The sequence below is a fragment of the Metopolophium dirhodum genome, chromosome 9 (assembly GCF_019925205.1).
Source record: "Metopolophium dirhodum isolate CAU chromosome 9, ASM1992520v1, whole genome shotgun sequence".
In the NCBI taxonomy this organism is placed as follows: domain Eukaryota; kingdom Metazoa; phylum Arthropoda; class Insecta; order Hemiptera; family Aphididae; genus Metopolophium; species Metopolophium dirhodum.
Window position 1 is genome coordinate 18,469,718 of NC_083568.1, and position 27,289 is coordinate 18,497,006.

The window sequence follows — 27,289 nt, forward strand, 5'->3', positions numbered from 1 at the left end:
ATAAAATTTAATTTTAATCTTTAATACATATAGATTACTTTTTTGTATATAAATTGCTAATATCAATAATTAAAAAAAAAATATGTTTGTTTTATCAAATTTGTGTGCATTAACTCCTAATGTAGTTTTAACCAGTATTGGTAGGCAGGTACTACCTATATGGCTTTTTAAAGTTTAATTATTTCTCATTAGACACTATAAATGATAATAGATGCTTTATATTTTTTTCCCTTATCTGTTCAAAGGTCAAAGTATGTTAAGCGATGTTTAAAACAATATGAACGATAATTTAATGAAAAACCATCATTATGTAAATTAAAATTATTATAATACAATAAGTAAGTAGCAGTGTTATACTAGGTAAAATACTTGAAATCAATGTTTAACATTTTAAAAGACGTTTTAGATATTAAAATTGACAATAAGATCGTACTTTTTAGAATGAATATATATATTTTTAATTTTATATTCCTGAGAGGAATCTTTTTTGGAATATTTTGATTTATAAGAATTGAAGTTCAAACGTGCTTGGTTGATTACTATCTAAGTATAAATTTAGATGAGTGGAGTTAGGAGAGCAGGGAGCAGCCGTACAACTCCACAAGACTCATTAATTATTTGAATATTTACATTACTAATTAAATATATTAGTTCAATGATTGATTTTTATGTATCAAATTTTTTTATCAAAAATTATGTTTTACGAAGACTTAAAATGTTGTAAAAATCCAGTAGCCGTAGTAGGTACTTATGCGTAACAGGGGTTTTGTCTGTCGTTTGATCTATTATTTAATAAATATTTATATTATTAATAATGTACCCAAACCTTATATATTTAAATACTTATGTACAATAGGTACTTCTATAAAACGAAAACTTACATCAATGTAAGCTATTAACTATTTCAACGTTCAACGATATTTTAACAAGACCCGCGTGGCTGCATGATAATTTGCAAAGCATGCCGAAACCCAATCTAATCTGTTATATTATATTATATTATAATAATGACGTGTGGTTTTATTAAAACTTTTTGTTTGGCTCTTATACTTTTATATTATGTCTTCTTGTTGACCATAATGGCTGTGTATGTACTGTGTATATACATATAAATATTTACATTATATTTATATATATATACTCATGCTTATACTTTATACGTACATAATAAATTATTTTGTTTGCGTATGGGGTGTGGTTGAGAGTTTGCGACTTTTTAAAGGAGCGACTACAAGTTGCTGAAATATTGCATGATTTAAAACAACCGTACTCACAGAACATGATATAAACGAGAATCGTTAAGTTTAATGTTGTGTGAGAGAATATAAACACTATGATTAAGCACGAGTGACAGTTGACACATATCGTGGCTCTTCCGAGAACTTTCAATCTTGACCCGGAAGTTAAGGGGGCTGGAAAGAAGAAAAATGCACTTATATATTATATTGTCGGTTGAGTATACAAAACATATAGGTAGTGATTTGTTGAACGCACATTTCGACATTTTTGGATCGAAATAAGTTAGTGGCTTGGAAGTTTCGTTGAAAAAAATTAAATAGTTGAGTGCGTTATTATGTAGTGCGCTTAGTGTAAGCACGAGCTATACACTGCGGGTTTCATAACATCTGAGAATCGGTATATTTTTCACGCTGAATACAAATTAAATTCAACAATAATAATTAATACATTGATTGAATTTAATAGAGAAATTAAAATCTATTATAAAGTCAATAATAATAGGTAGGTAGTATAATATGTAAGATATTATACAATATTACGATAGTTAAAATCTTGAACTATGCGATGTTCAATGTTTTTTAAATATCGACGTACTGGCTGGATATGTGAAGTTTACACAGAATTATTAGGTTTAATTTCATTATTAAGTGCGACGATTTATTACTATTTTATAATAAGGCAAATTAAAGTAGAAAATTAATCATAATTTTTATCCTATTTTAACAATCATCAATTACATAACTAAACTAGGCTATTGTAATATTATAATACCTGTACAATGTTTTTTTTAACAATTTGTTTTTATTGTTTAAATTTAAAGAAAAAACAATTATTTTAAAATAGTTTTTTTACTCCTATATTTTATATTATATTTTAAATTGATTTTATATTTCAATAAGAAGACCAACAAAAAGTAATGAAACAAATCTCAACAAAATAATAGCTTGGAATGAAAAAAAAACTATTTTGGAAACCATGTTTATTTTTATAATCAGAATTTAAATTGTGTACTTAAATACAATATGAATATAATTTGATATTTGACTTAAAATAATGATTCTATGCCTCATATTACGTATTTTAAATGGGTGCTACTAGCTAGGTTATTAATTACAATGAGCAATTGAAATAGTTTTAAATTGTATATAACAAGACACAAAAAATGAAATTTCGTCATTGTTATTACTGCTATGGGAGTTTCTCAAAGAACTGATTATGTTTCAATTGTTTGCTCTACTGAACGGGAACTAAAGATTTTAGTATCATTTGTGCACTATTCCTTATGATTATATTTTAAGAACCATTTTCATTCTATATAGTTCTTTAAATTGAGAGTGAGAATGATAATTTTTCAATTTAAAAGTTACTTTAAAAACGTATTTGCATAATGACTTTTAAGTTTTATGTTGTAACTTATAAGTTATAACCATTTTTAAACCACTAGATATTTAATTGCAGGATTAATATTTTCAAGAAGGGGTTTATTTAATATTCACTAAGTCGTCATCACAAATAATAATTTGTCACCAAACTTATACAATTTTATAATTACAATGTATACGAATTCTGGCCGACTACATTATTAAGATGACATAATAATTAATAATTTATAACAATTAATATCTGCGTAAGCTGTAATGAGTAATATGAGTAATTAGTAATAAGATTCGAAGCAAGGATAACGCCAAATTAAGAGAATTGTGTACTAATAATTAAAAATATTAAATAAATAGTTTGATTTTAGATACCTAATAGATTTAAGTTTATATAAATTTGTATGACTTATGAGCCCTGTCAATCCTGTATAGATGTGTACAGCGTGTATAGATCAAAATTCGATTAGTTGAATTATTGACCATAATATTATTATGTATGTATATTTATTATTTATTGTATTAAACTAAGTAGTCAGTAGGCATATATATATTATTTGAATATAAATGTAATTAAATTCAGTCAATGACTAATTGTATATTGAATAATTTAAATATTTATATGACCAAACACGCTAGCTTTTATCTCACATTCTCACATAACATAAGATTATGATTTATGATGTATATAGCCGTTAGTAATACACATAAGTAACAAAGTTAAATGTTATATATACATACACAATACACATTATACAATATATATCCATTATATTATGATGTATATTATAACTACGAGGAAATAATATCAAATATATAAGAATAAAACCCTGCAATAATCTTATGCCTATATGACGAAAAGCTCATATTAAATATAAGTAAGTATACCTATATATTATTATGGACGCACATATAGGACTTTATGTCTGTATTAAAATGTATAATATAACAAAACATTAATAACTATTGCAGTAACAGGAAAGAAATTTGAAATTACGATAATCATAAATTTCAGTATGTCGTCATAATGAGATTTAAATATAAAAAAGGTATAAAAACAATATAAATCAGTCGGTATTTAAAATACGTCAACGATAAAATTATATATTACAGGATTATATAACGTTCACTTGGTCTTAGGAAATAATAATGGGAATAAAAAGTGTTTACGCTCCGTGGGGGGGGGGGGGGGGGGGGGGGGGGTTTCGCGATTTGTGAACGTTGATGGCCACACATTGAACGATCGAAAACAACTGCAAAATATAATTTATACTGTATAGTCTAAAGTTATCCACGGGAGGTATCACCGATAACCTTTGACCAGACGTAAATCGATATAATAGTATAACCAAGTGTAACCAAAATAGTATGTGGTCTCGCTTGCTCACTCGCTGAACGAAATAATCGATAATAATATAATAAATAATAAAAATAATTTGAATTTAAATCACGAATTATCGACAATGACGCGTTACACACATACGGCATATACTCATAATCGGATAACGCAAACTTAGAATTTTAACATCATTTAGAATTGCGGCCTACTTAATTACCATCTATACAGACCCCCCACCCCCTTACCCTTGAAAATGTGTTCTGCTGACTCCAGTCCTTGCTCATAATAATATATAAACATATAATACACATTATTACGTGTAATCAGTCAGTGGCTTATTTAGTATTTACGTGGGTAGAAAATGGAGTTATAGTTGGGAACACTCATCCCCTCTTCTTGCAGATTTATACCGCTGCCTTAATTGTCTTATTTTGTCATACGTTTTTATGCGTCATTGTAATGATTTTTGTTCATGCTGAACATTTTAGAATTCCGATGTTCGATGCGTAGGTATATATAGGCAAACGAGAGAATATAGAATCGAGATTTTAAGTTTCATGTCCACAAAAATCAAAGTTAGCTTTTAAAATTGTGAATATATATTTTAAAAATATATACATAAAACAGATTTTGTCTTAAAATAAAAAAATACAATTAATATAGAAATTTGTAGTACTTATTTTATTATTATTATAAATTATTCAAATTTCAACCGGAGCTTGACATTTTGTTCTAGATAATGTCCCCCCTCGAAATAACTTTGGAATTGTATACAGACATACAGTAATCGCAGTTCCAAGCTCAGATATATAATATATCTACCTAAATTACAATGATTGGTAATATATTTTATGAGATATTATGTTATAACTTATAATTATTATAAGTGAACTATTTGAGTGCTCAGTGCACACATATAATTTTTTTCGCGATTAAAAAGCACTCATATCGTATACATATGAATGTATTTGATTTGCACTTTTACAGTGCGGTCGTAAAACAGTTTCTGCAGGGAAGTTTATGTGCCTACATATGCCCTATATATGTGTATAGTGTATTTATATCAGTCCTGTATTTATTTATCCCCACAGATTTGTTTTACGATTGTAAATTGAAAAATATAGGCTGCCTACAGCTGCTATAGCTGTAACATTAATACACTATTTATATACTTATATTATAATACATCTATCACGTCATCCGTTTCAGCTACCTATGGCAACTAATATAAATGTGAGTAGGTATTACATTTGCTTTAACGACTACTAATAAATGTGACATTTTTTTTCAATAGGTTCTTTGTGTTTTTTTAATGACTATTACGAGAACGCGTCACGTACCGGCAATTAAAATGCGTGTTATTGGCGTAAAGACAATTAAAACGACTAAACGTAAAATATTGTAAACGTTTAACGATAATATTCCACTTGATGATAAAGATTTATCAAAATAACGAAAAATCCGAACATCTGTAATGCAAGGTGATTATTTTTTTTCACAATATTGCACGCATAAAATATAGTATGACGATGACTCGGCTTTATAAATCACAGTAAAAATAAAACAAAATTAAAACCCTATAGGTCTTAGGTGCTATAATCGAACAATGTATATTAACATTATGTGCCTACGTTTGTGACAGCTTGACGCGTTAGAATAAGCCACACACCAATTTATTGCCCTGCAGAAAATTCGTTTTTGATGAAGAAACTCTATATTATAACTATTATATAATATCGTATACGATATACGATGTAGTTGAGCTACAAATAAATAGGTACCAATTCTTAGGATGTCAGACGGCGGCTCCCAAGTGCCAGGATTCACGATATATATTTAGAAAATAATATTATATTGCATGTATAGCCGACGTCAATAACGCGTCGCGTGCGGTAACGTGACGACAAATATGTTATTATCGGGTAGGGTATTTATTAACGTTAAACGTATCGAAAACTACTCCGATTTTCCCACGCCCACACAAATTGGTATTTTCAATTTGTTTTCGAATTGTTCTTTTATGACGTTCCTCACATCACGCGCACGTCTCTTCACCATATATACATACATACATATTACACACATACATACATACAGCATACATATACATACATACATACAGCATACATATACATACACACATACAGTATACATATACATACACACACACACACACTACTGTATAGACATGGTGACGACTGCTAACTGTTGGTGTAGCTCTATTATATCTTATTATCGTTATTATTATCATTATTATTATTGTGTGTGTGTCCATCGGTGATCGGTTTGCTTGCTGCCATCGTCGCGGACCCGTGAAGAACGCACATACACACACACACACACACACACACTGCACGTAGGGCATTGTACAATTGAAATCGTTCGCTTTGTGGCAATGACAATCGTTCTACTATTTAATATATATATATATATTATATAATGTAGACAAACAATGGCTAGTTAAGCACAAAACGTTTCCACAACACTTCAATACGAATACTTCCCACGCGGACCGACGACGGCGACGTGTCTTCCTCCTCGCTCCGCGCGACGGGAAGGCTCAGGGGCGACCGCTGAGTTTAGTCACGATCGCCAACTCGCTTCAGGTGCATATATACATGCATGCGGTAGTCTGCAGATCAGCTCATATTGGTTTAAAAATAACTACTGAAGTTAATTCGATGTTTTATTCCGTCAGACTTTAAATGCACACGAATTTCAGAAATTATAGCACTGCTAAAAAGGAAAAACCTATAATTTTTCAGACACTTGTACCTATATATACCGTCTAAGTTTTCAGTCCATCATTCACACCTCTCTACACGATCAGACATTATATGTATCTACACCGCTGAATCGTTCACGTTAAACGAATACAAGATACACCCAATAGCACGCGCGTATATAGTATAATTATAAATTATAATATATTATATGTACACTAGACCGCTAGGTACCTACTCTTATTTTCAGAATTGGCGATTTATCGCAGTCCACACGCGGGAAACAGAATAAGTTTTTGTCACATGGAAATGCTTTTACCGCGGCAAAAGCGTCCGAAAAATCCTTTTAGAGGAGATTTTGGGACGATTAATCACGTATCGCGCGGATATGCGTGTCGTGTTATCTGTCGAATAAACCGACAAATTTTCGGCACAGTTTTTCTTTCATGATTAGTGATTTACTCGTGTACATTTGCCATCTGCGCTGCTGCTGTTATTAATTGAACTCTATTCGATGAAAAATAATAAATATCGTTCGTACAAAATAATATATGTGTTTATCGCACGTTACGATACAACGGTTTAATTTAGTCTCAATACGGAAATTACGATATTTTTGTCATATTGCAGTGGGGTTATATATTATATTAGCCGATGTGATTCTGATCTAATTTACGCACTCGTATTTTTTGAGAGTTTACATTTTTTTCAGTCTAGTGAGCATTGTAATACAGTTCAAATACGATTAACAAAACAAGTTCTGAGGTCATGCTATTTATACTGTATATTATATAATAATATTAAAGTTGGTTATACAACGAAATTAAAATAAACATAATATTATTATTACTGTGCTTAAAGTTGGAAAAGTGTTTAGTAATTATTTGTGCTGACATATAAGTTATATATATTGTTGTATACGAAATATTATGATAAATCATATGCATGACCTTTTTTTAGGAAACATTTGGCAAAATTGTAATAGTTTGCAGATTATATAATATAAAATGTTTCATAATTAATTCACTGGTGCAATTTCGTCTTCACTAAATATCACTTAATATAAATTAAAAAATTCTGAAACCATTTTAATGTTCACTAGTCATTACTCACTAGAAAAAAAATATGTATTCATGAAAACATATGAAAAAGGCTTTTGATTTATTTTCTGTCGTTTAAGTATATGGAAGTTATGTATATATGTAAGAAATCAATTCAAAATCGATTATTTTTTATAAAATATACAACATTTTACTATTTGAGCAATTTGAAAACTTATAAATCGTAGGTAATTGAATTTATATAAGAAGATAGGTGGATGGGATTGTCGTATTTATTTAAATTTGTTTAAAAACAATAATTAAAACCAATAATTGGTACCCTTATTGTAATTATATAAAATGTGTTGTTTTTATTGAATTTGTGAATAAGCATGACAAGATTTTGGAAATACGATAGTAATACAGTATAGGTTAGCTATTATATATTTTGGCTATTAACGTAGGTAGGTATACCTAAATCGGTTAAATAGCTCGGTGATTTATGTAGGACAAACATTTCTTAATGGGTCCTCCAAACTTCAAAGCCACATTTTATGACATCGTAAAATAAAAAAACTCCATTATGATGTATTTTTTTCAAACAAGTATTACAGTTACGTTCTGATTTATACACACAAAAACGACTAAATTTAGTATACACATAATATACAACGATGGTTTTTAATATAATGTGTCTAATAATGTCTTACCGATACGCGGTTTAAAACTTGGTCCATCGCATTAGCGACAAAACTATACTGCTGCGAGCACAATTATAATATGATGATGATGATGATGATGATGATAATAATAATATAGAAAACTTATATAAATATATAATATTATTATACTATATAATCGTCATCGTTGAATAATCTCAAATTTATGGTAAAGTAAACCGAGGCTTTTATAAATTATGCTCTTGTGTACGCGTTGGATCCGCGTATATTTTACGACTGTACAACAGATTACATTATATTATTGTATATAATATAATATACCTGCTGCGGCGGCGGCAGTGTATCCTGAATAGCGCGCGCAACATTAAAACTTAAAAGTACGCGAAGAACTATAAAACATAATATACGAACGCGAGATGTCTCGTCGGAAGAGGCTTATTGAAACGTTTTAATAATGTTCATTTTCGAGTTTAATATACATTATACGCGGAGAGAACTAGAATATTAAAATTATTATGCTTCGGAGAGTAGGTATGTAGGTACCGTAGCTAGTTTAAATTTAAACGCACCGCGTTCGATTCGTTAGGTAAGTATGCGAATGTCACATTTATTTATTCCGAAGCAGCGCGCAACGTTATTTTAATTAATGTAAAATTATATTTTTATTTTGTGTAATTTGTAAGGATTGTATATATCTATTATTATATTGTAAAATTCAGAACGGTAAAGCAGTACTGCCAGTTGGTTTTTCGCAATTCAAAATGATAATAATTGCGTGGCGTATATAATTGCAGCAGTGGTACTGCAGTGGTAGGTTCGTTATATTTTAAACGTAGGTATACTTATAATATGTTCGAGTAACAAAAAAAACTGTCTTTTATAATGGTTACCTATTATTCCAAATCGCATAAAACGTTAAAATATTGTGTTATTCTTATTTTATCAGATTTAACGTTGTTATGTTACTCACCCCTTGTGGGTTGAAGTGCGATCCAGTGGATATGCATCCGTTGGTCACGTCTCCCTTCTCGTGAACGTGGAAACCGTGCGGTCCTTCGGTAAGACCGGACACCACTCCGGTTATCGTGACCGGGCCACCGCGATTAGCCTGGATAAATGTCACGTTACCGCTCACTTGGCCGGGTCCCTTGAGAACGACTATGGCTTTGCGTTCTTGCTATACGTTTAAAAAAGAAAAACAATTTAAATAAATGTTAATAAGTTTAAACGAAAAAATGCCCACACAATTTATTATAAAACACATTACTTTACAGGTCAGCGCACGTATAAAAACGTACTTACATAAGTGTGGTACATAAATAGCATAATTAAAATTTTTATCCTAAAAATTACGATAAAGGTCTACTGGTCTACTATACAACTGTCTAGTGCTTAGACTATACCAACAAAGCGACAAAGAAAAGGGTAAAATATTAAAAACAAACTAATTAAACTACGATATACAGCATGAATTGAAAAGTTTTCCATTATTGCCCTTATACTAAATAAATATATATATTTTTATGGAATGGTATAATGATTTAACAAACAATAAAAAAGTAATTCGTTTGATGACAAATAAAACTTTAAATATTATTAAAAGGAAAGTTTTATATCAATAAATTTCATAATTTTTTTCATGTAAAAATTATTTCCAGAATGTTTATAGAGTGGCTGAGTGCGATGCACAAATAAATTATGTTTATGTATAGTACCGCCGACAATAAGAAATTAAAGGTAATAAAGTAAGAGTAATGAGGAGTAAATTTGAAACTTTTTATATTTTATTACGGATTATAATATTGGAAAATTATAATTTTGACACGTTCTCTGTTTTTTTTTCTAAATATATAACAAATATTGTACCTGTTATATATTTTATTTTTAACTGTTCGAGTTTCGGTTAAAATATAATAACTAAAATATCGAAACGCGTTACCTGTATTATTATACAGGTATACATAAAATATTTCGGGTTTGTAAATTGTTTGATATTTTCATCATTATAATTCAACTCACAGCACCAAATATTATTTTAATATTAATTCCTATAGCAAATTTTTGATATCAGTTTCGTAGTCATAGCATAATGTGCCGGTGCCAACTTGACAGACATAAAAAAGTTTGTTAGAAATTTCCAGAAACCGTGAAAAACTTGAAACTATTATAGGTATGAGTCTTACTCATATTATATAGTCCCATATAGCTTCAGTGCAGGTCATATATCTATATTGTATTATGCAACATTATGCTGAAGACGTGTACCTATACGTACAGAATAATAAATGCAAATGTATTTGTTCAAACGAACAAATACAATTGATTTCGTTTCGAAAGCAAATAATAAAAAAAAATAATAAAAAACGAACCATACGCGGTAATAGAACTACTACTACATACACGTAATGTGTATACATGTACATATTCTATCCTTGAATATTGAATGAGACGGCCGCGGAGAGAGATGCGTTATATATATTTGAAAAACTAGGAAGTTTCGTAGACTAATAAAGTTCAATGCACCGTGTATGGTTTACGGCCTTACAATATTATATTATTATTATTATTATTTTTATTATTATTTATTATTGTCGAAGACGATGCGATGACGTATAATATAAATATATTAGTTAGGGTGGATGGAGAGGTCTATTCGATTTCTGATACACATATATTAAGTCTAAATAGTCATATTATTATGTACATCGCAGATTGATACAAATATACGATTTTCGTCAGTGTGGAGACGAGTCCTGGGCCGATCGACCCGACTTGTCAATAATCATACCTATAACATACATAATATATATATAATAGTATGTGTGTGTGTATCATATATGCGGAGAACCGAAGGGAAATAAAAATGTCGTATAACAACAAAATCGATTTGCACTGCAATGTAGAAGCGTGTACACTGCCGTAGAACGTAACATATTATTGTTATTATGTATAATGTATATAGCATTGCAAATGACATCGTCAGTGAAAACGTCAAGACGAGAAGTGAAAAAATAAACTGAAGAAAAAAGCTGTATATAAATAAAAAGGCATTTTGTCGGCGTGTTAGCCGACTGTAGACGCCGCCGCTCTTATACGCACTGTGGGTTTCACTCATTCGCTACAACAATATTTACCCCTCCCCCCCTCCAACTACAACAACTGCAAACTGTTAGGTACGAGTACCCGTTGGCGACATGTCCGCGTCTTAAATCCTATATACTGATCGATTATTATTATTATTATCGTTGTTATTTTCTCTTACGACGACTGCAATATATCACCGACGGATGTTCGAGAGACGAAAATAATAAACTCGAAAAACGCGTGTCGCCAACACGACGTTACTGTTATTATTATAATCGTTCATATCGTAGTGCTCGTATTATTATTTAATATTACATCATGTTCTCGCGTTTTCCTAAAAAACCCCGATGATGGTATGGCGAACGGAATGGGGGGTTCGGTACGATGAACATTAAGAGTCGCGAGTAGATGTCTATATAATATCATTTTATATATTATAATATGTTTTACGGAAAAAAATTCAAAACTGAAAGCAATGTGAAATATCTTGGTTTCGCAACAATAATATGGGGGGTATTTTTTCAGATGAGATAGCATGTGACTGCTGTAGCTACAACACGAGTGATATTATACTTTCATTGTGAGAGATCACGACGAGATTTCATCTCGATTCATTTCGATTTTTTTTTTCAGCTCCAACCTCTTAGTGGTTTTTGAAAGTATACTTGCATTTATAGCATACAATTGCGATTGGCGGGACCTCTTCTCCGAAGTATAATCTGAACGGAGATCAACGTTTTTACAAGTGTATAATATAATATATAATACTAAGCAATGTTTGGAGTATCAAACTGCAGCTATATATGTATATTGTAAGAAGATAGTATGTTCAGGATTATGCTTATATTCTCCGATATATATATACTGATTTATAGAGTATTATATATAAAAAAAATCTTGTCGTTAATGTACAATAATTGGAGCACTTGGGACGAAAGTATACGTACGTATCTCAAACACAATTCACAAACCGATTGCAAGGTTTCGTCTAACTGAATATAAAGCGTAATAATTATTAATTAAAACAAATGAATGAACTTCGTCAGGCACGTTTTCGTTTTAATTACTCTTGGCCAATTTTAAGCAAATGAGAGGTAAGATAGTAAATAATAATTAAGGTTATACCATCATGAGATAATTAACAATTTAATTTATTAATTTTTACTTTAAAAACTGTACAATATAATTGATATTACCGCGTATACCGTGGTATAGTCTAACCACTATAACCAACTATATGGTTCATCGGCATTAAAATCGTCAACATTAATAAAGTTATTTTTATACACTATTAACTGAAACATTAACATTAATTCATCGCTGAGTTTTAATCAGACTAATTATTTATTAATTATTTATTATTTATTTATTTAAACTTAACACCCCAAAGGGGTAGTGAGTACACATAATGTGATACATCATAGGTAGGTACTTAAAACTGCTATTAAACAAAACGAAAATTATTAGTAAAAATTCCAATAATTTAAGAGGTATTTATTACAATAATTTATAATTTGGCAAGAGAGTCGAAACAAAAATCAAAATTAGGTATACTATTACAATAATACAATGTTTTAAAAGTCGATACTCCGGACTATTTTCAATTAAGGTACTAGAGTAGTTGAGCTTAGTTACTAGTTGTGTACTAAGGTTTTCAAAATATAATATTTTGTTTCCCGTAATGATGACGAGTTTCTTCTCAGATAATATTTTCACGATTATATCGCGTTAAATTTGTACGCCTTATAACGAAATATTTACAGTAGCCATACGGTTACAACATTCATTTAAAGATAAATACGAAGACAATGTGCAAAAAATAAATATGTTTGCAAAACAAAAATTATTTTATGAAACAAATCGTCACTCATCACAATTGAAACTGCGGACACGTGTACGGCTGTGCATAAGAATAAATCGTATTTATTATACTCGTATATTTGTGGATTGCGGTCTCTGATCGTACAAGACGATCACGCGTTCAATTAATATTTAATAGATGAAAATAAAAATTCAATACCACCGAGAATTATGAGTTTTAATTTCGTGAATAATTATTATACCTTCATACGCAGCGCGTATACGCATATAATATGTATACGAATATTTCTATTATTTATCGTCGATGATTCCGGCTATGTACAATATAGGCGGTGCAGCGCGCATCGTTCAATGATAACGTGGTAGGTATAGTGATTTCTGGTATTAAACTGGCGTGGCATTCGGTTGTACCATAATATATATGTGTGTTATAACTTATTACATTTGTCTTTAGGCGTTGTGCCGGTATTATAATATTATTATTTTCACGAGTTATTGAAACCCACCGACCACGAGCACATTACAACACGACTATGACGACCATAAGTCGTTATACCCAATAATCGATTGATATAATATACTCGTAGGTAATATTCGGGCACCGACTGTAGCTATATATATAGTATAGAGCAAGTCGCTCGTCTGTACTAGTTTATTTCGTTTTTTACTGCCATCCTCGGTATATATAATGACTTTTGAGAACGCACTGTTGCAGGAAATAATTTTCTCCTAAAACATAATGCATAGGTACCTACCTAATGTAACCCTCTCGTAAACTGGCGGCTACGAACTGCTGCAGCTGCAATGTGCCTATTTAGTCACGTCGGGCCCGGTCGTTGAATTAAAATACAAATTTGTTTTTTACTGAAATCCTCTGCTATATAGTGCATTACTACGCCATTGCGTGTCGTCGTATATCGAAACAGTTAGAGACATTAGAGTATAAGTAGACGACGACGTTGTGACGAAAAACAAGTCATGGTGAGACGCATTTTTTTACAATAACGCGTAAAACGTTTAAAGGCAAAAAACTCGTTTAAATGCTTCAAAACGTGTATTATCATCATGTGTTATCAAGATGCGCAGTTGTCGATCGAAATAATATTATGTACAGACAACGGTGATGTGCAGCGAGCGCTATGTACTCTGCGCAGATAAACATCTTTATTGTTATTAGGTAGTTTTTTTTATCTTTATAATAGTAATATGGAAATAAAGAATTGATACGTTCTCGAGCCGTCTTCGGTGAGATGATAGGGTGTGTGGTTAGTGGTTACGCAGTGCAGGGTTCACCTTCGCTCCGCTTAGTAGGTATACCGCGCACTTATATTATCGACTCTTTCATTCGGTTTTTTTTTTTGCATTTTTTCGACCGTGACATCCCCGTCAGTCACCGTTTCCGGACCATTACACGAGCAACGTGCATCCCGCCGTCGTTCGGTCATCACCGTGGCCCGCGGGTATCTCACGAGGTCGCTCTCGAGAATAAGGGATGGCGAAACCATCGTCCGTTTATGAAATATATCGATTGGATCGCTCACGCGTTTCCGGCCGAGAATCTCGAGACGGAATATACGCGTATACATACATATATAAAACGTTTGGTTTCAATACCGTCTGCTCGTTGACACCTTATTCGTGCCCTGCACCGACGTAGTTGTATAGTTGTGACTTGTGAACACGTCAGCAAAACAATATTATATATATAGCGTGGCCACGTATATATAGGGAGGTTAGGGACGTGGTGGGTAATCGTTTCGATACGTTTTCATTTCCGTTTTTTTTCTCTCGACCGAGGCGGTGATTCTACTCACCCCCATCTGATATATTTTCATCGTCGATCGATATAATATACGTGTGTACATCTGAGACGTTAGACTAATGTTTTGTTTTTGTAGACCAAGTCAAATTAGAAAAAAAATATACTCACTACTGCATTTATATGCTTACATATAATATATATATATACACTCGTATAAACGCGCCTCTCCACTCTCCAGAGTATTGACCTTATATCTATGTACATCTAACCATGTGACATGTATATACTCGCGATACGATGAAATCCAAACGGCCAAACCACACGAGATTATAAAATAAAGCACTGCAGCTCGATCGATGCTGGTCGGCCACGAAAAAACCACTTCGAATAATCGTTTCGTTCTTTAGTCCGTTCGTTGCGGCGTAGCTATGTGTGTATAGTGTGTACCATTGGCGCCAACGGTGGTCTCTGGTACAAACCACACCCGTGACCATAAATTAATCTCGGTGAATGCCTTTAAACGTTCATATAACATTATATTATTATAATATTTACACGGCGTCGCGGCAAGGCGTCCGTCAAAAGTCACATCGTGTATATTAATTATTATTAATAATATCTTCACGTACGTTACGCGGTCCGTTTATAAATGGCGGAGACTCGTCGACGTACTTGCAGCGTGCCAAAACCAGAATATTCGTCGAAAAGTCATACCGCTATATTATTATGAGCATTATATTATAAGTACCACGTGCCACGTGCGTTATATTTTAAAATACGCACCTACCTATTACTTACATTATAATATTGTAGCACATTTAAAAAGGTATATATATATATATCGAAAAATTATACAAGTTCACCGCGCGGTTCTTAATTGATATTCTTGTATTACACTCTATTATATAATTGCAAGAAAAATCCATTAACACGGCCCACCTTGTTAGTTTCGGAAGGCGCTTCGGTTTTTATAATATTATAAACTACTATACATATTATATGCAGGTAGGTACACCTAATACTACTGTAGCTCCGGCGTCTCACATAAATTATTCAACATCCGCTATAAGTAGTAAAGAAGTTACAACATTTTACACGCGGATAGTGGATCAAAATAAATTGTACTGTCACGGAAAGAAATAGTAAAATAAAGCGACCTTTTAACTGTATAATAAACCTAATACCCAGTGTTATTACAGTGCGTTTTAATTTTTAAGCATAATCATAAATGCATTTATTATTTATTACAATAATATACTATGTGAATATACCTAGGTACGGGCGGTCACCTAGATATAATATAACGACGAATTGTATAATGCATACATATTATTATGTATCATATATAATATATATACGTATGACTTATACATATTCAGTAGGTTCGTTATAGCATTATATAGTACCTATATGATTTGTGTTTCAACGTATAGTTTGGAAAATATTTCATATATTATATTATATACGAGAAAATCTTGATTTCATCACATATATAATATAATATGATCAACCACATTAATACATTATATTTTTTCCTATTACTTTTTTTTTTTGAAAGAATTCGCTTTTTTAAAATTTGGTTAGTATAATTATTACTATTATAGGTAACACAATAACGTTGGCACACACATATTTTAAAACTTCGAGTTGAACATATTATTTAATATTAATTCACGTGTGTCATACGTGTGACATTAGAAATAGGGAGGTCGTAGGTAGGTATACATTAAATTTACTATGAAGACACTTAAATGAGTATAAGGCAGAAAAAGCAACCATGAAATAAAAATTTAAAAAAGTACATTTAATATATACCCTTATATGTATTTTAGAGTAGATAATACAAGTTCCAAATTCCATTTAAAATCAATTCATTTTTAGATTTTCGCAATTCATTAACCACGAAAGTATAATATATCATCGTGCAGTCTATGGTGTTTTAACAGTATATTATATATTTATAATATTTTATATGCCATGTATTTAATTGCTATACCAGTATACCAACAGATAAGTACCTACTATGTATTTGAATGCTGAATAAAAATCGAAATATTTATCGAAAAGTTAGATATTTTATTGAAATCGTTTACAGAAATAATATAACGATGGCGTCGTCGCGATGTTCTCTTTGCGCCGGCACGGATTGCTTATAAGATGTGTTAAAATGCGCACGTATTAATGACACCATGAAATTTCTGTCCTCTTCTAACACGCGTTCTAGGTAGGTAGTTACTAGTTCGAGTTAATATTTTATCAAGATACATAATAATATAATGCGTTTTAATGTCGAAATGATAGAATTTTATTATTCTCATAAAAAAAAGAGTTATTCCTCCCGCTACATACTTACTTGGCCAACGTTAGGCGTTCACGCCATATATATATATATATATATAATATAGGTTTATTAATGTATATAAAGGTACGCACTATACACCGCCGGCAAACCTAATGGTATTCAATGTCAAATTCACACCCGACGGCGGCCAATATTATATTATTTTATAAAATAAAGTGCATTCCAAAAACGTGATCCGGTCTTCGAGGCGAACACGTGTACGTCGTAATGTAATAATATGATATGTTATGATAATAATAATACAACTAACGGTCCAATATTTTTCAGATCCGTCGTCATTTATGCGAATCGTTATTTTATTTTATTTCGTTTATTTCCCCGCACGCATTGCCCGGGAAACCGGTACCCTATATTATATACGATTCCGTCGGCGTTTTTTACAGCCGCGGCACTTGATATAATATATATCGCATAACACAACAGTAGCCGACGATCATTATTTTTCTATTACACAAAACATAATGTATATATTACGAATATATTATAAATAGTGTGTACGTATATATATTTTACTATATTAAATATACGCGTATATAATGTATATAGGTATAGCCGCATAGGCACACACCTACATAAATTATGAATTACGATTAATTAAACGTACCTATACACAGAAAATAGTATAACGTCGAGAAATATAGGAGGTTCGCCTGGGAAACGTGACGAACTATATGCCGCCGCGGTGGAGGTATTAATAATAATAATAATAATAATAATAATAATTGTTATTAGTCGGTCGCCTCTGAGGCAATTAAAATTTAAATGAGATTCCCCTGTGGTGCGTGTTTTTAAAATATAGATTTTTTTTTTTGACAGACGGATGGTTTTTATTACGTCTAAACGGTGTATAATAATATATAATGCTATTATATATATATATATTATATACATTAAACATATATTATATGGCAAAAGTACATATGTACTATTGTACTTACGAACGGCGGGGAAGCGGCGGAGACTAGCACGGCGGACGCAACTGACAAGGTGATCAGCAACATGATTTTGGGTGCCATTGTCTGTAAAAAAAAAAAATAAATAAATAAATAAGGATGGATGTAAACCAGAATAATATTATGATTTGTCACAAACATATTATAGTAATATGTAATAAATTTCGTTTGATTCGAATGGTTTTTTTTAATATAGTCTTGACTTTTCGACTTAGACGGTATCTCATGTTATTACAAATGGGTGTATATTATAAATGTTATATTATTAGAACACATAATACGATCCTTGTAGAAACTTCTTTAGAAATAGGTAGTAGCGTTTTTTTCTCAACAAATTAAATTTTTTGTTTACAATGATAAAAAGTACCCGTAGTATTCGTTGCAGAAAATAACCGTTGCAATGGGGTAGTGTGTGTATAATATCGTTATAAGACCTTGCTGAAACCATTTTCTAGTCGAATCGTCAAAATACAATGTAAGAGTGGGTATAATAGTATAGGTGCGTCGTGCGTATACGTCGATTCGGTTGGTACATCCACAATAAAGAAAGACTATACCTTTCATAACAACTACACACACGTGCACCGTATAATAAATATATATATATAGTTTGATTTAATGGCAGGGGGTGTATTTTTACGCATATATATATTATATATATATATGAAACGGTGCACGGCGCACGCTATAGAAGATTATTTTTCACGAACGCCGGAAATGCCGATCTAGACGGACGAACGTCGCCGGGTCGAAGAGAAAAAATATAATAATCTGAACGCATTGTTATATAATAATGCCAGTGTATGATGCGTCTAAGAAAGGTTTCGTCATATTTTTCCTGTCGAGAGGAGAGATTTATTCCGATTATTATATATATATACATAATATATCAATAATACGTCATATTATATATTATATATATATATATGTAATATTATACGCACTCGTATGTATCATAGGTACATATATAGTATATGTATATTACCCTGCAATACTACTCTGGGGGCATGTTTATATATATTATATTATGGTCTTCGTGCCGATATGATGACGTCTTGTTGCGGTGAAAAATAAAAAGCAGAAGACGTTATTGTATTATATAGTGGCATATGCATATATGAGGGTGACGACCTTTAACGGTGCACGGACCGCGCAAGGTGATGATGGGAAAGGACCAGCGCTGTATTCGAGGACCGTCTGAAGTGCTATTGTGCGAACTCAATCGTCGCATACCTACGTATATAATGTGTATATTATTATATATGTTTGTATACAATATGTGTGTGCGTACGCACGTATATAACGAGCATCGGTAATAATAATATACCCGCACAACTGTACCCCCCCCCCCCCCCAACCTATATGGGCTTTCTCACAGGGGACCATATATAGGGGATGAACCCCCCCCCCACATGGGTGTTTTTTATAATCCCGAATAATAGGTATACTTTTGATATTGGAGCCAAGCATTGAACGTTTGAAAAACTTGTTAGATTTTAGTTTTTTACATTGACTCAGATACTTATTCAAACCATTATTGCTAAACTATAAGAATATTATGGCGGGCATAACTGAAAGCAAATCAATTCAACACTTCCCGCCGGTATATTTACCAATTATTTTATATTTTATTCAGTATACCACTTACTAGGTATACAAGGATCTATGAGTCGAGAGAACATTTTCATGTATAAATTGAACATTCTATTGTGTTGTGGACTACGATCACACGGCTAACATTGCAATCAATTTATCTACACCCCTCCATTAAAGAACCCTGAGAAAACCATGCACTGAGCCCCCAACCATGTACCGTTCGATTTTTAAGTTATACGATTGCACTCTCAAGTGTGAAGTGACATGTGTTGATTATAAGGGCGATACTTAAAATTTAATAGGTTACTATTTTTTCAAAAATATTCCAATATGAAAAAATCTACCTGTTAAGCATAACATTGAATACAATATATTAGTATTAAAATCTGTTACTTAATACGAATAATGCTGGATAACAAACTAAATAATATAAGGTACGTACTACGTAGGTATACTATTTTTTTTTTTTTTTTAAACTCAAAATGTTCAATTAATTAAGGTACGTTTTCCAAGGCACGACATGTCGTCAATATCTGTTTATAGGAAAATAGTATCAACTGTTTTGCAAGACGCGACAGGTCGTGGCGACTGAACTTTGGGTCACCGCGACCGACGACACTACTGCTCATGAAGCAGTACCACGCGATACGACGTGACGACCCTATGGTCATATTAATTGTTTTTAATTTTTATTTGTCGTCATATTTTTCGTTTATTTGTCGTATTTGTACAAATTTATCATAATATTATGGCGTCAAAATTAGTATTTTCTCCATCGGAGGATGAAATTCTTATTCAAGAAGTACAGGCCAATTCTATTTTGTATGATTTGGCCGATGCTAATTACAAAAACATTATTATGAAGGATAATATCTGGAAGGAAATATCGCTCAAGATTGTAAAATCTGGTAAGTAAATAATTTCAAATATTTTCGATTATTAAAAAAATTTTAAATTTTAATGTAATTACTTGAACCCAATTTTATAATTTAGTAGACGATACAAAAAAGCGCTGGAAGAACATTCGCGATTCATATTCCAGAAATAAGAGAAAGCCGGGAACAGGATCAGCAGCGACTAAAAAAAAAATAGTACTTGGCACCTCACCTTAGTTTTTTGGATCGAGTTGAATATGAGCGAGCGTAAGTAATAATAGGTATTTTGTTTGAAATTGTTTTTTTATTTCTATTACTTGGTGGTAAATTTATTTCGTTTTCAACCATAGAAAGTAAAAAATCAAACTGTTGAATATTGACATGAAAAAAATCACAAAATGTTATGTTATTATTTTTTAAATGTCTATTAATTAACACTTCGTAAAACCCTTCTGTATCGCGATACTTGAACATATCATCTGTTCGCTTTTTTTTTGGTTTTAGATAGGAAAATATAAAATCTTCTTCATCTTCTTCTTCCAGTAATAAAGTCAAAATGTCATTATTATTAATATACATCTCCATAATAATTAAAACAAAACTGTATTAATTATTAATTAAAATTAAAATCACACACGCGTCTGTATGTGGACAGGTTTGTGAGTGAACTGAACATTATGTACTTTGTAGCTACTAGTTACCCAAATCGCCGCGACATGTCGTGTTTAGTAAAATACAACAGAAAAAATGCGTCGCAACGACAAGTCACGATGGTCGGTCGCGCCTTGGAAAACGTACCTTTTAGTGGCGAATTTTTATAAATTTGACTATATAAATGAATATAAATTGTATTTAATTATTTTCTCGGGATGTATAGAATATTATAATAACGGAGTGCCTGGTGCGTCTCCCGCACAATATATTTAATAAAAAATGGTGTTTTCGTAAAATATAACCATCACCTAGCACTACAGCGGAGTCGAGTTTCGTCGCTATATTATATTATATTATATTATATATATACATACAGCAAAACTTGTCAGGTTCAAAGATTTGTGTCGACAAACGTAATATATAATATAATAACATTTTTGTATTGTTATTGTTATTATTATAATAATTAATATAATACTCATATTTTCGTCGTCTGTTTATTATATTATCGCGGTTTCGCCACCACACACTGCGATATATACTTGAGGAGCGTATTGTGTATCATATTAAAATACGCATAATTTATAAACATTATATATAGATTTTATACAGCCATATTATAGAATATATACTCGACCACATTTTCAAAAATAATAAAAACCGTTTCACCCCTATCGAAACATATTTTATTATTTACCGTATAGTTACATTAAAAATATTATATTATTATAAAGTAATATAAACGCTTGTGATAAATACCACCCGTGATAAATGATAGTATATGTAATGTATTAATGTATATGTATGCCCATATATATTTTCAGAAATCTCACACATATTATATTATACGCACAGAGTCATAACGCTCGTATACACATAAATGCAATATAATATTATATACATATATGTGTAATTTTCGCAATTTTTTTTTTTTACGCTGCAGTGGTTATATTTATATTGCAGTCACTGATGTGCGTTTGTGGAGGTATACCGTATACCGAATATATAGAGAATATCGTAGTTTGTATTCGTATGTGCGGTGCGTGTCACCCGTATAGGGGCCGTGGTACGTTCGGTATAGAAAAATAGAATTTTAAGACGGTTTAGAGATATCATCGCGTTCAAAATATGTTAATGTAGGATTTTCACACATCCGTCAACTGCACTTGAGGTGTAAACGGCAAAGGTTGTTATTGTAATATAATATAAACTGCAGAGTCGTTCTCCACAAGACACTCGACCCCGCGTTTGCCAAAACGTATAATATAATATGGATAATGGACCTCCCATAATAATATGGTAATAATATTATATTATATAATTTATAGGTACAACACTTTAAAATATCATATTATTATTATATAATTATTTTTTTTAAAAAGTGTCTCAGTCACAATAAATATGCACAAAGAAATAAACTGAACTGTATCCACTGTACGATTTCTCTTTTTCCAAATTAATAAGGTATAGTGTTATATATACGACTGTGCAAAGTATAACATACTACTGTAAGTTCTATATCAATTAGTTCAAATTTGAAATTTAAGTTCCCCATCATTAAACAGGTACCTATGTCATATTATTATTTTGACGTTGATTTTGCAGAATTAATTATAAATTTTAATTACAGCGAGACTTGTAAGTTCGTCGTTTTGCATTAATTTAACACTGTCAATTGCCACAAGTACATATTATAATAGAATGTAATATTATATAAGTATTCGCATTCTACATCATTATAATATACATTGTTGTATCATATTGTATATTTGTATATTATATTTTACATTAATATTTACGGTATAATGTATACATATATATTCCAGGCGATTAAACTTGAATATCAAACTATTTTTATAATCGATCTATTTGGTCCGTTAAAAGCATATTATGATGAAAATTTTACAAATGTGCATTATGTAGTATATACGCGTCAGGTTTTATGTTAGAAGGAGAGTTAATGTCAATATAGTCCCCCGTGCACGTACATGTATAAAAAAAATAACGCATATTATCTCTACCTGTGTCACCTCAGAGATAAAAATAAAAGGAGGAGAAAAAATAGTTAAGTACATAATCGTAGATCGTTGGACAGATATTATCCATTTTATTGGAACGGAATTACAACGATTCGACGACGGCCAATCGGTCCATCGTCAATAAACTGGCAAACGAGAAAAATCCGTTTATACGAGTCGCGACTGGAATCCGATAAGGACGCACAACAACGGGCAACTTTGCGGCGGATTACTATATGTCTGTATGTGTGTATATATATATATATTAAATATATAGTTAGCGTTTATTCTTTACGTGTAACAGCCATATACCCATACACATATATAGCTGCTCATCAAGAGCCAAAGAAAATTCTTGCAAAGAGTATATATAGGTAGAAATAGAACAACATATGTGTGTGTGTGTGTACTGTATGTACTGTGCGTGTGTATACATCGCACCCGATAAAAAAAGAATAAATACAGTATATAAGTTTTACGGCGCGAGCCCTCCTTGAACACATCCATTATATCTATGTAGGTATACCCTGCAGTATACGTACAGTGAAAGTCTCGGTCTAGGTGCGTCCTGCCGCCGCCGCCACCGCAATCAAACGAATTGTAAGTTATCGATTGTTTTTTTCCAGGACAAATTACCCAACATACGGTTTGGTGTGTGTGTGTATGTTCTTCTGTATACGTAGGTATATGATAAATCCCAAGACCCACATTATAACATTACGATGATGTAAAAGTATTAAGTACCTGCGTACACTGCAATAATAATAATAATAATAATAATAATAATAATAATAATAATACATAATAACTAGAATAAACACGCGGAATTAAATACAGTTAATTACGCATATAATAGGTAGGTACATTAAATCATAATATACGCTCTAACATCGAATTTGTGTTAGAAAAATTAAAAATTCAAAGTTTGTTACATATTACACGTCATGTCGTCATAAATGTATGTAGGTTATGATTGGTATGTTTGTGTATAATCGTTAAGTATAAATTGTGTACACAATATACATATAGGGGGGACGAGGTGGCCGAGCGGTCTAACGCGACGGATTCGGCACAGCCGGTCCGAGTTCGATCCTCGACCACTGGGCGGCATTTTTCTCCGTGCAAGTCACGGTGTCCGGAGAACAAGTGCCGCCATCCCCCCACCCCGGGGCACGGCAGAAACCTACGGGTGCCCCATTAGAAATTCTGCCAAACACAACACACACGTGTACCAACCTACCCAACCTACCAACCTACCCAATATAAAACCTACAGTGCCCTCCCCACACCCAATGGCCTATGTTGCCGCGGGTTACCCAATAAAAAAAAAAAAAAAAAAAAAAAATATACATATACTCAATATGATATAGTATACACGTGCAGTGTCGCGTTATTATTGTTTGTTCTGTTGTTTGACTTATTCTATATAAAATATAATATATCAGATATCTGTCCGTTCGGTGTTTTAATCCTCATTGTTAAAATAATGTGCGCGTGTGGTGTATTTATGTATGTTATACCGCGGGACTCTTGCAGCAGTCCCCGGAGAGAAATATATACATATATATGTTAAAACATGAGAACTATAATTCCACCGACCAACTGAATTGGTTTTTTTTTCATGACAATTGCTGTTGTGAATGATGGTAAAAAAACAAGGGGATGAAAACCGAAAGAAAAATGTGGAAAAAAAGTAATAATTGAAGATGTGAAATTACTATATATATATTATATTATAGTATATACATTATACATATAATAACACAACGGGGGACAATAGAATATGATAGATGGGGTGGTTATATAATATTATGTCTCGCATCTGTGGAATTAATTGATCAACCGATTAAAACAATAGGAACACAAGTCATTAATATAAACGTTTTATTTATTTGTTATCCAATATATTTTTATGTTTAGCATAAAAACTAATTCCATAAATTTAAAATTATTATTGCATTTTTGAATAAGAAAGTTTTCTCGTGGTAAAATATTTAAATATTTTTGATATTTGCAGTATGAAAATTTAATTTCAGATCATCTGTATCCCTTGCTATTGCAGACTACGCTGTAATTTCGATGTAAAAATGATTAAATTAAAATATTTTTGGTTATATTATATATTTTGTTTTATTTAAATAATTATGGTGATTTAAATTAAAATTATAAAAATGGTTTAATAAATACATAAATAAAAATATACAAATAGTTATTTGCTATACAGTATACCATACACCTACTTATTTATATAATTATTTATCACACACATACCAATTATTATTGGTAGTTTATAGTAAATAGCCTAATATTTTTTGACTGTAACTGTTAAACAATATTTTTTTATGCCTGACGATCTGAATGAAAATAATGTACATATAAATTAAAATTAGTAATAAAATTGTTTAAAATACTGTAGTTTGCGGCAGTTATCAAACAAAAATAAATTTCATATTATAATGCCTATAGTGCGCATGCTATATACAGTATACGTCGTCATATTATAATATGGAAAATAATATAATGAATATGAGAAGTGAGAACCTACATTGAATTATAAAATATTAAATATTACTCTAAATATTACGAATTTAGATTATTATAATACCTACATTACAATATATTGTATAATATTATGTTATTATTTATTAATAATACAGTTACCATGGTACAATAACAAGATATGCATTGCCGCAGAGATCCGGTTAGCGAAAACCAAAAAATTGCAAATAGAAAAAAATTAAAAACGCATATATTATAGCTGGAACAATCTTATAAAACGATATAGTAGCTGATAATATTTTAATAGACACCTGTTCCGAGTCCTAAATATATGCATGGATATTATACTACAATGCGTGGTATCTGACATAAATTATTTTCGTACAATATGTGTATTATATTATATTTGTAGTATTATTATGGGTACCGCCGACGTCGTTTAAATGAAATCGTGAACAACCTCTCCACTCATGCACCCATCACCAACTCATCGCCTGGGGACGATCATCATATGAAAATATGTATTATGGGGAGGGGGTCGACGGTGTTAGAACGAATAGATGGAAGAGAGAAAAACAAGAGAGGAGCGAGAGGGAGGTATACATTTTCTCGTGATCGCCGCGATCTGCAAAACGTCCGCCAACGGCAGAGCGTCTTATCGCGGGCGTTCATCTTTTGCGAAAAAACGCGATCGCTGCGACAATACGGGCTAGCCGCGTGGACTTACAACAAGTCTAATGACCCTACGACGCGAAGCGCACGAGTATATTATACTGCACTATACAGAGCGATCAGTTTTATTCAAATTCAACGCGGCCAAATTTATTTTTCCACAAAAATTGTGAACTACAAATTTTCAAGAATTAAAAATATATAGATATTATTTTTACTTTATATATATAGTATGAGATGAGTAACTGTACTATATTTTCGTAAAAATCCAATTTTTTTATCACATCCAAACATGAAAATACGCTTTTGAATAAAAATAACTTATACCAATACGTATGCGATTTTTAGAAAAGGATAATATTTATAAATTTATAATATTACTACTTAAGAGTTTAGACTTTAGGGCGTAAAATTGAAACGCATTTATATATAAAAAAAAAAAGGTCAAAAATTGAATTTTTTAAATGTAAATAGTTACAAATATTACAACAACTTACAATGCGTGACGTGGTTTCAATTTATACCTGTATTCAAGCTAACTGAAACATTTTTTTTCTGAAATCCCAAAAATCGAATGAAAAAAACATTTGTACGTCGTT

At 31.4% G+C, this 27,289-nt stretch overlaps 1 protein-coding gene across 1 annotated transcript in view; it reads right to left on the reverse strand.

Moving 5' to 3' along the window:
- The window catches only part of LOC132952937 (uncharacterized), an 83,067-nt gene that overhangs the window by 29,426 nt on the left and 26,352 nt on the right, over positions 1-27,289 (reverse strand). The window contains exons 2-3 of the mRNA XM_061025465.1: positions 18,362-18,442; positions 9,365-9,571 (exon numbers count right to left, since the gene is read on the reverse strand). Coding sequence (XP_060881448.1) covers positions 9,365-9,571; positions 18,362-18,439 — 285 coding nt within the window. The 5' untranslated portion in view covers positions 18,440-18,442. The remainder of the gene's footprint in view (positions 1-9,364; positions 9,572-18,361; positions 18,443-27,289) is intronic.